This window comes from Notamacropus eugenii, chromosome 6 (genome assembly GCF_028372415.1).
Source record: "Notamacropus eugenii isolate mMacEug1 chromosome 6, mMacEug1.pri_v2, whole genome shotgun sequence".
NCBI classification, from domain to species: domain Eukaryota; kingdom Metazoa; phylum Chordata; class Mammalia; order Diprotodontia; family Macropodidae; genus Notamacropus; species Notamacropus eugenii.
The window spans coordinates 387,655,768-387,668,934 of NC_092877.1; the positions used below are offsets into that span (position 1 = coordinate 387,655,768).

Here is a 13,167-nt window from a genome sequence, read left to right on the forward strand (position 1 = left end):
ATGGTGAGCAAACCCCACCCCAGGCATACACAAGTCACCCACAATCCAGGTCAGAGGAGGTCTGTGACATCCCAAAGAAGCCACAGAAGCTCTGACTCAGGAAAAGTCAAAAAAAGGTACAGGAGAGAAGACAGGTAAATGAACAACGATTGGAACTCATGAAAGAAATGCTCATTGAGACAACTTGGAACTAAAAGAGTTGGAGCGACACTTGGTGTAGTCAGCGGAGAAATATTTGCCAAGCACTCACTGTGAGTCACATCTAGAACAAAGACCAAAGATGGTTCCTACCCTCAAGGAGGACTCAGCTGTTGAGTGAGACAGCAGGCAGTAGATGGTTACCCAGGGAGAATCAGGAGAGGGAGGGTCTGGTATAAAGGGAGATGACGAGCAGGGTTAGGGTTAGAGCGCATCAGAAGCACAGCTGGGGTGTTCCAGGAGCAGTAAGGCCAGGGACACAGTGCTGAGGGGAGGGGAGGACATAAGAACAGTTGCAAAGGGAGGAGGGGGCAAATCAGAAGAGGCTGAGCGCCAACCAGAGCATTCGGCATCTGTTCCTGAAGTAAGAGTAGCAGGCAGCCCTGTGTGTGTGGGGACTAAGGCATGCCAGCCCCCAGCAGGAAGCAACTACTGTGGGGGTCCCAGCATAAGGAGATGTACCAGGGTGGGTGCAGGCTCAGAGGAGAGAGGCCTTGAGGGAGGAGTCCAGGGAGGATGGCGCTGCCCTCAAGGGTCACAGGGACAGGTGTGGGAGGAAAGAAAGAACCAGAAGGCAGCTGCCCTAGAAGAAGGGGTGCGGGCAGAGGCACAACAAGAGAAGGGGAGAAGATGCTACAGAGGCAGGGGTGATGGCCCATGGCCCTGCCAGTGATGATGGACTCTTTTGTGCCTGTGGGGCTGCACTGGGTTTCCTCCCTTTCTTTAATTCTCTATCGTGATAGACAGCTCTCTGGGCGGGGTTCAGTGAAGGTGTAGAAGGGTTTCACCTCACATTCATCAAGCTGTCTTAGATGAGAGGTGAGCCACAAGGATAGAACAGGACCCAGCGTGGCCATGCTCCCCTTTGCCAGATAAATCTAACAAATGTGCTGGGCCAAAGCGCACTGGAGATATCCAGACGAAGCCACAGCCCAGAGCATCCCCGAGAGAGATGGGGAAGTCTGTGCACATTGGAGATGAACTCTGGGGCCAAGAGCATGCCACATGTGAGTACTGCAGTGCCCAGAAAAGGCCAGGTCCCCTATCTGTATCTGTGATGGGGGCAGGTGCCAATGGGGAGCTTTGTCACCCACCACCCAGCTGTGGCTCACAAATCCAGGGAGGAACACAAAGCGGTCCTGCAATGAAGGTGGTGTAGCCAGGGAGGAAAGCCTCGGGTAATGGGCTGAGAAAGGAAGATGTTCAGAAGCCAATAGCAGCAGTGTACCTCACATCTTGGGAACAGTGGGGTGTCATTCCCATCATCCAGCCTAGTCTACAGAGGAATAACCAGGGCAGGAGTCCCACCCCAAAGGGGAACCTTCAGTTGTGCTGCTCTGAGCCCACAGAGCTTCCCAGTTGGCTGAAAGGAGCAAATTCTAGCAGTTCAGAACAGGGGGTGGCGATCAGCGTTTGCCCTGGATCAGACCCCTCTGGGAGCACCAAAGGCTCACAGCTGCCTGTGTGTCCCTGAGATCCTTGAATACCCCAAGAAAGACCAGCTCAGACCTTTGCTCCAGAAGGACCATAGGGCCCTAACATCAAGTCCAGAATCAGGCTGCAGACTTGAAGGATCAGCAAACAAATAAACCAGAAGAAACATAAAGAGCTGCGGTGGTGGCCAGGGAGACACAAACATGGAGGAAGAGAAGGTTCCAAAGCATCCACAAGCAAAGCATAAAACTCCACTAGATCCTCTGCAGGAGATGAAATGAGAGTTTTAAAAAACAAAAAAAGAGTTGAGTGGTTTTTTTAAAATGAAATGAGAGCACTAAAGGAAAAAACAGGAGAAGCAGTGAGAGCTTGGAAGAAGGAATGAGAGAAGGAACGAACATCTTGACACAACAGGCACAAGGCCTTGTCCAAGCAACAAGCTCCCTGAAAACCTGAATGGACCAAATAGAAGCCAGTGACTGTGAGGCAGCAAGAAATATGAAAACAAAGTCAAAAGGCTGAAAAAGGAGAAGGAAATTCAAGGCATCTCATGGCAGAAGCAACTAACCTGAAAAACAGAATAAGAAGAAAAAAATTAAGAATCATCCTCACTGGACCACAAAAGCCATGACCAAAAGAAGAACCCAGAACATCCTAGTTCGAGAAATGAAAACTGCCCAGGTCTCTTAGAACCAGAGGGCAAAGTGGAGAAGGAAAGAATCCACTGGTCACTTCCTGAAAGAAACTCCAGAATGAAATCTCCCAGCAACACCCCAGCCTAAGCCCAGAGCTCCCAGGTCAGCAGCAACAATTGGAGCTCCAGGAGGCCCCAGGCAGGATCCCACACAACACAGCAGTCACCACCCTCCAGAGGAGAGGGCTGGGAACATGGCTTGACCTCCCCAAAGTAAAGGACACTGTCTGAAGACCCAGAATAGCACGCCCAGGAAAAGTGAACATTGTACTACAACAGAGAAGCGGACATGGAGTAAACAGAGGACTTGCTAGCATCCATGAGGAAAAGTGCACGTGTGCGTGAACACACACACACACACACACACACACACACAAAATTTCACTCAATATGGACAGAGGAGGGAAAGGGGAGAAGGAGGGAGAGGGAAGCAGAGGAAGGGTAAAGATTCATCTGACTTGCTCAGATCACTGAGGGTCACTCAGCTAAGGATCTGAGGCCAGGTTTGAGTTCCTGACTCTGAGCCCAGCGCTCTTGGCACTGAGTCACTCAGCTGATGAGATACATTTTCATCTTAACCCAACTCCTACTATGTCTAATCTAACACTCTACAGGCGTGATCTCACTGGATCCTCATAGAGCCCTGATGCTGAGTCCTAGGGCCGTTATTATCCCCCGCCCTTTTGGCCTCTCTCTCCACTGGCCGCTCAGGCTGGTCTGAGTACACTGATCCTTGTCTACCAGGACATCCATGGACCTTCCCAGGGGTTGTTGCCATTTTAAATGAAAGGATTTTGCAATTCACTTTCAGAGATTGTGGTCAAATTACCCAGAACGGTGTTAGCGCCATCCCCACCTGACTCCAGAGCGGAAGAGCTCAGGACAGAGGCAGGTAAGGCCTGCACAAGGACAGAACAACCTTCACTCCAGAAGTACTGAGGGCCCCCCACCCTGAGCCGAGGCACACTTGTGAAGCCCCCAAGGAATGGCACTGCCTGCCCGGCCTCACCTCTTTGGATGGCTTTATGCAGCAGGCTCCACCCACTCTTGTCTACCATGTCCACATCTGCTCTGTGGCTCACCAGGGTGGCAGCGATGCTCTCCAGTCTTCGAGAAAGGGCAAGATCTAAAGCGAGATCTCCATTGGGATCCAGCTCATTCAGCTTCAAGGGCAGCTATTACAAACAGTTGAGTGGGTGAGCATTCATCAGGAACATGGCCCACACCAATTCCAGGGGCTCTGGTTCAAAGAAACTTTACCATTCTCACCTCAAATTCAGTCAGATAGACCTTACAATCTAAAGTGCCTATGCATGTGTGTGCGTGCACCTGTGTGTGTGTGCTATTCCACCCGGCACCAGTTTCCCTGGGGGACCCTCTGCCTCTACTCCCCCTTCTTGCCTCTGATCCTCAGGTCAGGTGCTCCGTACCTGGGCATCCATCTCAATGAGGTACAGGAAGACAACATCCTCACGCTCCAGCCGGATGGCTTTGTGTAGCGGATGCTGCGTTTTGGAGCAGATCATCTGGTACAACAGTTGCGCACTCATGCTACTGAAGTCCTCCTTGCTCAGGTCGTCCTGCAGGGGGAATCAATGTGCCAGCTGAAGAGCAGCCACCCCCACCTCCATGTGGAGACCCTTGAGTAAGATGCTGACAGCACAAGCTGGCAGCATACTCTCCCTCTCTCTTCCAAAGTAGAGAGGTGAATGCCTTCTTGACTTGCTTTAAGGAAAATGCCACCCATCAAAGGCAAAGGAACCTACTTGGGGGGTGGGTGGGGTATCTTTCATCCTAGATGTGATTCTCACCACCAAGGAAGTGCTGCTGTTGGGAAACTCCTTTCCCTTACAATCTGCGATAGAGGGCAGGTCAGTGAAGGCAGGCCAGGTCTGATGTAAATTCCAAGGGGTTCATTGTGTACAGTCCAGCTGAACACAACACCTGCAGCTGCCCTTCTCTCCCTGGACCAGCAAGCTCAAGGCATAGTGGCCTCCATAATCCACACCTCTCACATTCCAGGAAAGGGCACAGCTGTCTTACATGGTAACCAACTTCCATGAAAACTACTGCGCTTAGCCCACCCAGACTGTGGGCTCCCTTCACACACCACCGAGTCATTCAGTCAGGCTATCCTGCTGAGAACATGCCATCATCATGCCCCTTCCAGCTACCCTTCTCCACCCCCTTCTCCCTCTTGCCCTGGGTCACTGCTCCTAGAAAAGCCTTGTCAATGGACTGCCCGTGGACTGACTCACCACGTCTCCCCTTGCTCCTGGAAAGTAGGATTTGCCTCATTTTTGTCTCTGGATCCCTGGCACAATCAGCCCTTGGCACACAGTAAGCACTTAATGATGCTTTCTCAGTTATTTTCCCCCAAATAACTTTAAACCAACCCTCTGGGCTGTCTCTTGCTTTCCTTCCCCACTTTGGCTCTCCCTTAGCCAGGAAGGTAGAAAGCTCTTCTAAAGACACAGCCAGAAACAATCATGATGAGGATGGAAAGGAGCAACACTCTAATGACGCAGATGTAGTTGCACAGGGAGCTTATCTAGATGAGCTCCAGATGAGATTTTTCAAAGATGGAGGCCAAGACAAATAATGCACAAAGCCTATAAAAGCAGGACACAGTCTTGTCATATCCCCAATGGAAGCCAGTCATCATAGAGAACATTTAACAAGCATTCCCTCACGTGGCCACCATGACAGTGGAAAGGGGCAGCTACTGTCCCTACTCCCATTTCACAGACTAGAAAACCAAGGATGAGAAAGGAGGGCTGAGGCTCCAGATGAGCTAAGGGTGGAAAGGGAAGCTAAAGATGACACAAAGCTTGGTTCCTGTAGGCTGTTTGTAAGTTATTTAAGGGAAGAGGCAGATCCATGCAAGGAAAGCCTGTGCCCTCTGCCCTGCCTCTCCCTTGGTGATCTAATCAGTCCCAAATCACTCAATTATCAGATGATTCCCAGACTGACCCATGGACCCCTGGCATCACCAACTGCCTATTCCAACTCCCATTCCAAACAGGACATCTGATGTGCATCTCAAACAAAACTCATTCTCTTTCCCCTAAACTATACTGCCATTTCTGAGGGTCCCTATTACCTTCCTCTTTGTCCCTCAGATCCCCAACCTCGTTGTCACCTCCCACAGCCAATCGGTTGCCAAAGATCACCCTGTCCAGCCCTCCCCCAACTCTACCATCTGTCTGCTCTCCCCTCCTACTGCTGCTGCCATCCGAGAGACATCATCACCCTCTCTCATCCATGCCAAGCCTCTCAGCTCTCCACCCCCTTCTCCCTAGACTCAGCAGCCAAAGGAACTTTCCCAAAGTCCTGCTGCTGCCCTAGTCAACAGACTCCAAGAGTTCATCCTTACTTCATAGCTTGCTGGCCATCAAATGCCCTTCAAAGTATGCCCCAACCAACTTTCTCAGTTTTATTTTATGTGAGTGTATGTGCTCTTACATACAAAGTTTTCTATATACAGAAATACGTATAACAAATTTTAATCTATTTTATAACTATCCAAAGTTGCATGTATGTATAAATATACATGTTGGCGTGTATCTATTATAAATGTGTCTACTTAGTGTTAGGACTAAATGTATATGAACATATAAAAACTCCCCTTCCCAAACCCAGAGGCCAGCCTTTTCATGAGCTATCCCCAATGCCCAGAATGCCCTCTCTCATCTCAGTCAGCCAATAGACATTTATTAAGCCCCTGTGAAGTGGCACAAACCCAAACAAAGACAGTCCCTGCCCACAAAGTGAAGGAGGTGGGGTGTGGGGCTGAAAGGGGAAGAGCCCCAACAGATCTGTCTCCTTGGGAGATGACACAGAGGATCATGATTCTGCTTAACTAAGTTTGTTCAACTTCGATGACAATGAAGGAAGCAGGGGATTATGAATCTTTTTTAACTTTTACAGCCTAAAAGAATGTACACTATTGCAACATGTAAAAGAATTTATTTCTCTGTGACTTCGTTTTCTCTACAGAAAGCCTCTTGATAATTCTCATCTGGATTTCGGGTGATTTTTCTCCCCCCGAACCTGACCTTAAGCACTACATAAACCCAGCATCATGGCAGATTTACTTCAGCCACAGTGCCTGCAGGCCACATGCAGTCAAAGAGGAGCGCCTTCACCCAGAATGTTTCCTACTGCAACAGGAATTCCCAGATGACAGACAAGTGCCAATTGTCAGAGTCCCACAGGGCAAGGAGGGACCATCCCCTGTGGCATCTGTATCCCCTGAGCTTGGTCCAAAATGACCACTTAATAAATTCTTCCTGAACAGGAGGAGCTACCTTTTCATCGCCCCCATCTCCCAAAGCACACACATAAAGGAGAGTTGGGGAGCAGAACTTACCCAGTGGCTGGCAATGATTTCTGCACAATAGTTCATCAAAGTGGTGGCATTCAATTCTTCTGCAGTTTGGTAGAAACGGATACAATTCCTCACATTTACTAAGGACATCACTCCTTTCTCACACCTACCCAAAGAAGAAGTAGTACAGTAATGATCAGCATTTTATCAGGTTAGAAGCTCTCTCAAATCATGTGTCTCTAAAACAAAGAGCCAGCATGATAGGTCACAGGGATAAACGATCAGTCTTTCTGTGATGATCAAGCTTTGGTAAAGCAAAGACATCCATTGTCACCCACCAGTGTTTCATAGAGTGCTACAGATGCTTCCTATAGGAATGAGTTGAGAAAAAGAAGGTGAAGAACTAAGAATAGGCAAGAAGAAACAATTGTGTCTATCAACCACAAAACTTGGCAGGAAGAGCCAGAAAGGGAAATTCCATTTAAAACAGCTATGGACTGTATAAAACTTTTGGGAATCTACAGACCAAGAAATACACACAATTACAAAAACACTCTTTATATAAAAAATTATTTTTATTGATTTCTTTAAATGTTTTCCAATTATAAGTAAAAAAAAATGAACCATTTTTTAAAATTCTGTGTTCCAAATTCTCTCCCTCCGTCCCAACCTTCCCTTGGAAGCAATTTCATTTTGATTATATGTGAGAGGTCATACAAAACATAACACAAACAAAATAAAATAACAAAAAATAGTTTTTAAAAAGTATACTTCAATCTGCACTCAGAGTCCATCAGTTCTCTCTAGAGATGGAAAAAATGTTTCCTTCTGGGTCCTTTGGAATTGGATCACTGTCTTAACCAGGGTAGCTACGTCTTTTAGCTACTGCTAAAATACTGCGGCTGCTGTGTACAGTGCTGTCCTGGTTCTGTTCATTTCCCTCAGCCTCAGTTCCCAGGCCTCTCTAAAGTCCTCCTGCTCACCATTTCTTGCAGCACAAGAGTATTCCATCACAATCACATACCACAACTTGTTCAGCCATTCCCCAATGGATGGACATTCCCTCAGTTTTCAATTCTTTGCCACCACAAAAAAGAGCTGTTATTCTTTGCCTACTGGCAAAGAATATAGCCATCTACTGCTTGATAAACCCAAGGACCCCAGCTTCTGGGATAAGAACTCACTGTTCAACAGCAATTGCTGGGAAAACTGGCTAACAGTGGGGAGGAAACTAGGCATAGAACAATGTCTGACCCCATACACAAGAATAAAGTCCAAATGGGTACATGATAAAGGTATAAAGATTGATACTACAAACAAATTAGTGGAGCAAGGAATAGTGTATTTATCAGATTTATGGAGAAGCGAAGAATTTGTGACTAAAGAAGAAATAGAAAGCATTATGAAGTGCAAGATGGATAATTTTGATTACATTAAACTGAAAAGTTTTTGCACAACCAAGCCCAATGCAATCAAAATTCGGAGGGATGCAGTAAATTGGGAAAGCATTTTTACAGCTAATGTTTGTGATAAAGGCCTCATTTCTAGAACACATAGAGAACTGAGTCAAATGTACAAAAAGACAAGTCATTCCCCAATTGATAAATGGTCAAAGGATATGAACAGGGAGTTTTCAGAGGAAGAAATTAAAGATATCTATAGTCACATGAAAAAATGCCTAAACCACTATTGATTAGAGAGATGCAAACCAAAACAACTCTGAGGTACCACATCACACCTCTCAGATTGGCAAACATGACAGAACAGGATGATGATAAATGTTGGAGAGGATGTGAGGGAGTTGGAACACTAAGTCATTGTTGGTGGAGCTGTGGGTTGATCCAACCATTCTAGAGAACAATTTGGAACTGTGCCCAAAGGACTACAAAAATATGCATACCCTTTAACCCAGCAATATCGCTTCTAGGACTGTAAATGGGAAAGGGTCCCACATGCACAAAAATATCTATAGCAGCTCTTTTTGTAGTGGCCAAAAGCTAGAATCAAGGGGATGCCCATCAACTGGGGAAAGCCTGAACAAATTATGGTATATGAATGTAATGGAGTCCTATTGTGCTATAAAAAATGATGAACAGGAAGACTTCAGAGAGGCCTGGAAAGATTATATGATCTGATGCTGAGGGAAAGGAGCAGAACCAGGAGAACTTTGTGCGCAGCAACGACCACAGTTTGTGAGAGTTTTTTCTGGCAGACTTGGAACTTCATTGCAATGCAAGGACTTAAAAAAATTCCCAATGATCTTCTAAGGCAAAATGCCTTTCACATCCAGAGAAAGAACTACGGAATTCAATTGCACAATGTAGTAGATCATTTTCTTTTGTATTACATTTTGGTTTGTTATATGATTTCTCCCATTCATTTTAATTCTTCTACACAGCATGACTATAGTGAAAATGTATTTAATAGGAATGTATGTGTAGAACCTATATAAAATTGCATGCCAAGTACGGGAGGGAGGGGGAGGGAGGGGGAAAAGAACCCTAAGTTATATGGTAGTGACTGAAGAACACTGAAAATAAATAAAATTAATAACAATAAAAAAGAGCTGTTCGAGGTATTTTTGTACATGTGGGTCCTTTTCCCTGCTCTCTGATTTCTCTGGGATACAGGCTCAGCAGTGGTGTTGCTCAGACAAGGGTGTGTACAGTTCCAAACTGTTCTTCAGAACATCTTAACTCCACTGGCAGAGCATCATTGTCCTCCAGTACTTGTCATTCTCCTTTGCTGTCCTATGAGCCATTCTGACAGGCTTGAGGTGGTATCTCAGAATTGTTTTCATTTGCATTTCTCCAGTCACTAGTAATTTAGAGCATTTTTTTATATGACTTGATTAACTAGAATATTTTTCTTCTGAAAACTGCCTGTTTATATCCTTTGACTATTTATCAACTGCAGAATGGCTCTTATTTTTATAAAACTGGCTCAGTTTCCTATGTAGTTAAAAAAATGAAGCCTTTATTGAAGAACCTTGCTGCAAAACTTTTTTCCCACTTCATGTATTTCTTATAATTTTGGCTACATTATTTGTGCAAAAGCCTTTTAATTTCATGTAATCTCTTGTTTGGTCATAAACTCTTCCCCTATCCAGAGATCTGAGAGAGACAGTTTTCCATGCTCTCCTAATTTGTTTATGGTTTGTTTTGTGAAGTTTGAACTCAAAGGGCTGCACTTGAGGACCCAGAAGGTCACATGTGGCCTTAAGACTACAGGGTCCCCCCCTTGGATAACCCAAAACCCATTTTAACTTTATCTTGGTATATGGTGTGAAGTATTGGTCCATGTCTAGTTTCTGTTAATCTACTTTCCACTTTTCCCAGCAATTTTTGTCAAATGTTGAGTTCTTATCCCAAAAGCTTGGATCTTTGGGTTTCTCAGACATTAGGCTACAACGGTCCTTTTCTCCTGTGCATTGTGTACCTAAACTATTCCACTGCTCCATCGTTCTATTTCTAGGCCAGTAATAGGTTGTTTTGATGATTACTGTTTTGTAATATAGTCTGAAATCCGGAACTGCTAGTTTGCCTTCCGTAACAATTTTTTTCATTGATTCCCTTGATATTTTTGAACTTTTGCTCTAGCAAATAAATCTTGCTACATTTTTTTCTAACTCTTTCTAACTCTAATTCTTTGGTAGTTTGGTTAGTATATCACTGAATAAGTAAATTAACTTTGGCAGAATTGTCATTTTTATTATATTGACTTTGCCTACACATCAGCAAACAATATTTCTCTAGTTGTTTACATCTGTCTTTATTTGTGTGAAGTGATTCGTAATTGTGTTTATATAATCCCTGGGTTTGTCTGGGCAGGCAATGTTTCATATTGTCTGCAGTTATTTTGAATGGAATTTCTCTACCTCTTCCTGCTGAGTTTTGTTGGTAGCATATAGAAATGCTAATGATTTATGTAGGTTTTATACCCTGAAACTTTGCTGAAGTTGTCAGTTATTTCAACTAGTTTTTTAGTTGACTCTCTAGTTTTTTAGTTGATACTATCATATCATCCGCAAAGAGTGAGAGTTTTTGTTTCCTTGTTGCCTATTCTTATTCCTTAAATTTCTTTTTCTTGCCTTTTTGCTACAGCTAGCATTTTTGGTATAATACGGAATAGCCTTGCTGTACTTGCTGTACTTCTGATCTTACAGACGTTTGTTCTTCATTTTAGATAAATACTATTTGTCATATTAAGAAAAGCTCCATTTATTCCTATGCTTTCTATTGTTTTTCATAGGAATGGGTGGGGCATTTTATCAAAAGCTTTTTCTGCATCTATTGATACAATCATATGATTTCTGCTAGTTTGATTATTGATATGGTTCATTAAGCTGATATATTCCTAATACTGAATCAGCCCTACATTCCTGGTATAAATCCCACTGGTTACAGTGTATGATCTTTGTGATATGTTGCTGCGATCTCCTTGTTAGGATTTTATTTAAATTTTTTACATATATGTAAAGGAAACTGCTCTACAGTTTTCCTTCTGTATTTGTTTTCTTTGGTTTAGGTATCAAAATTTATATTTGTGCCACAAAATGAATTTGGTAGGACTCTTTTTTTAACCAATTTTTTCAAAAAGTCTATATAGTACTAGGATTGACTGTTCCTTAAATGTCTGTAGAATTCACTTTTGAATCTATCTGGTCCTGGCAATTATTCTTAGGGAGCTCAATGATGGCAAGTTCAATTTCTTTCTCTAAGATTGGGTTATTGAAGTGTTCTATATCTCTTCTGCTATTCTGGGCAGTTCATAACTTGGTAAATATTCATCCATTTCCAAGCTAAGGACCACTTAAACAAGAAGCAGCAAGCCTCAGCCCCAGCCATGATAGTGAGGAGAGTTGGGTGTCTGAACTGGGGAAGATTCTAGGGACACTCTGCTAACAAGGATGGCCAGACCCAGCTGTGCTGTGGACACGTGGTGGGGGGAGAAGGAACCAGCACAGGTCTGGTGAGTACAGAAGTAGTGGGGCCAGATGGTTGTGGGCACTTACAGGTGGCTAAAGGTCTTGATTTGAGTTCAAGGTCAGAGGGGAGAACTGAAGATCTTTGACCAAAGGCACCATACCCCATACCCCAGGACTAGAGGTGATTATAAAAACTAAACTTTTACCAAAAAAAGGCACAAAGAAGAAAGAATCTACTCATAGAACACTAGTATGAGAATTGAGAAGACCAGGGTTCATCTTCATAGGAGGATACTAAGGCAAAGAAACCCTCTTCTGCTCCAGAGCAACATCAAACAGTCACCTGACCAAAAAGAATTCATTGAAAAACTTAAGAAAAGACTTTAGGCAGAGCCAAGATGGTGGAGTAGAAGGACGCACATACTCTAGCTCTTCCCCCACAGCCCATAAAATATCTGTAAAGAAAGATTCTGAACAAATTCTAGGGCAGCAGAAGCCACAGAACAATGGAGTAGAGGAGATTTGCAGCCCAGGGTGACTTGGAAGGCTGATGGGAAAGGTCTGTTGCACCAGACATGGAGTGGAGCACAGCCCAGCCTTGGCCATGCGCAGCACTGGGAGGAGCAGTGCCAGAGTAGGCCTCGGGGGCAAAATCACCAGCAGCAGAGGAGGGTCGTAGATCTCTCAACCCACAGGTACCAAAGGCAGCTTCAAAGATCAGTGAGAGGGCTTTTTCACCTCCATGACACAGGGGCAGAGTCCTCCCCTAGCCCCAGCCCCAGGTGGTGGCAGTGGCAGTGGCAGCAGTCAGCCTCCATCGTTGAAGCACTCAGCATAAAGCCCTTAGGGGAATTGAGCAGCTGATCTGAATCTCAGCTCTGAGTGGCTGCCCACCCCCCACCTAAAGCCCCTGGAGGAACTGAGCAGCTGATCCAAATCTCAGTCACTAGCCCTGACAGAGAGTAAACTCCTCTGCCTTGATTGTGCCACCTTGGAGGAACTGAGATCTTACAGGTCCCCAGAGTATACCCTACTCTTAACAAAGGACCCAAAAGTCAAGTAATTGGTTGAGAAAATGCCCAAAAAAGGGAAAAAAATAAGACTATAGAAGGTTACTTTCTTAGTGAACAGGTATTCTCTCCCATTCTTTCAGATGAGGAAGAACAATGTTTACCACCAGGGGAAGACATAAAAGTCAAGGCTTCTGCATCCAAAACCTCCAAAATAAACATGCAATATCCCAGGCCATGGAAGAGCTCAAAAAGGACTCTGAAAATCAAGTAAGAGAGGTGGAGGAAGAATTGGGAAAAGAAATGACAGCAATGCAAGAAAATCATGAAAAGCAAGTCAACAGCTTGCTAAAGGAGACCCAAAAAAGTGGACAAGAAAATAACACCTTGAAAAATAGGCTAACTCAATTGGCAAAAGAGGTCCAAAAAGCCAATGAGGAGAAGAATGCTTTCAAAAGCAGAATTAGCCAAATGGAAAAGGAGGTTCAAAAGCTCACTGAAGAAAATAGTTCTTTCAAAATTAGAATGGAACAGATGGAGGCTAATGACTTTATGAGAAACCAAGAAATCACAA

The 13,167-nt window shown here is 44.6% G+C and overlaps 1 protein-coding gene across 1 annotated transcript in view; it reads right to left on the reverse strand.

Annotated features, from left to right (window-relative positions):
• ANKFY1 (ankyrin repeat and FYVE domain containing 1) overlaps positions 1–13,167 on the reverse strand; it is an 81,127-nt gene that overhangs the window by 30,243 nt on the left and 37,717 nt on the right. Inside the window, exons 5-7 of the mRNA XM_072618934.1 lie at positions 6,699–6,822; positions 3,757–3,906; positions 3,336–3,501 (exon numbers count right to left, since the gene is read on the reverse strand). Coding sequence (XP_072475035.1) covers positions 3,336–3,501; positions 3,757–3,906; positions 6,699–6,822 — 440 coding nt within the window. The remainder of the gene's footprint in view (positions 1–3,335; positions 3,502–3,756; positions 3,907–6,698; positions 6,823–13,167) is intronic.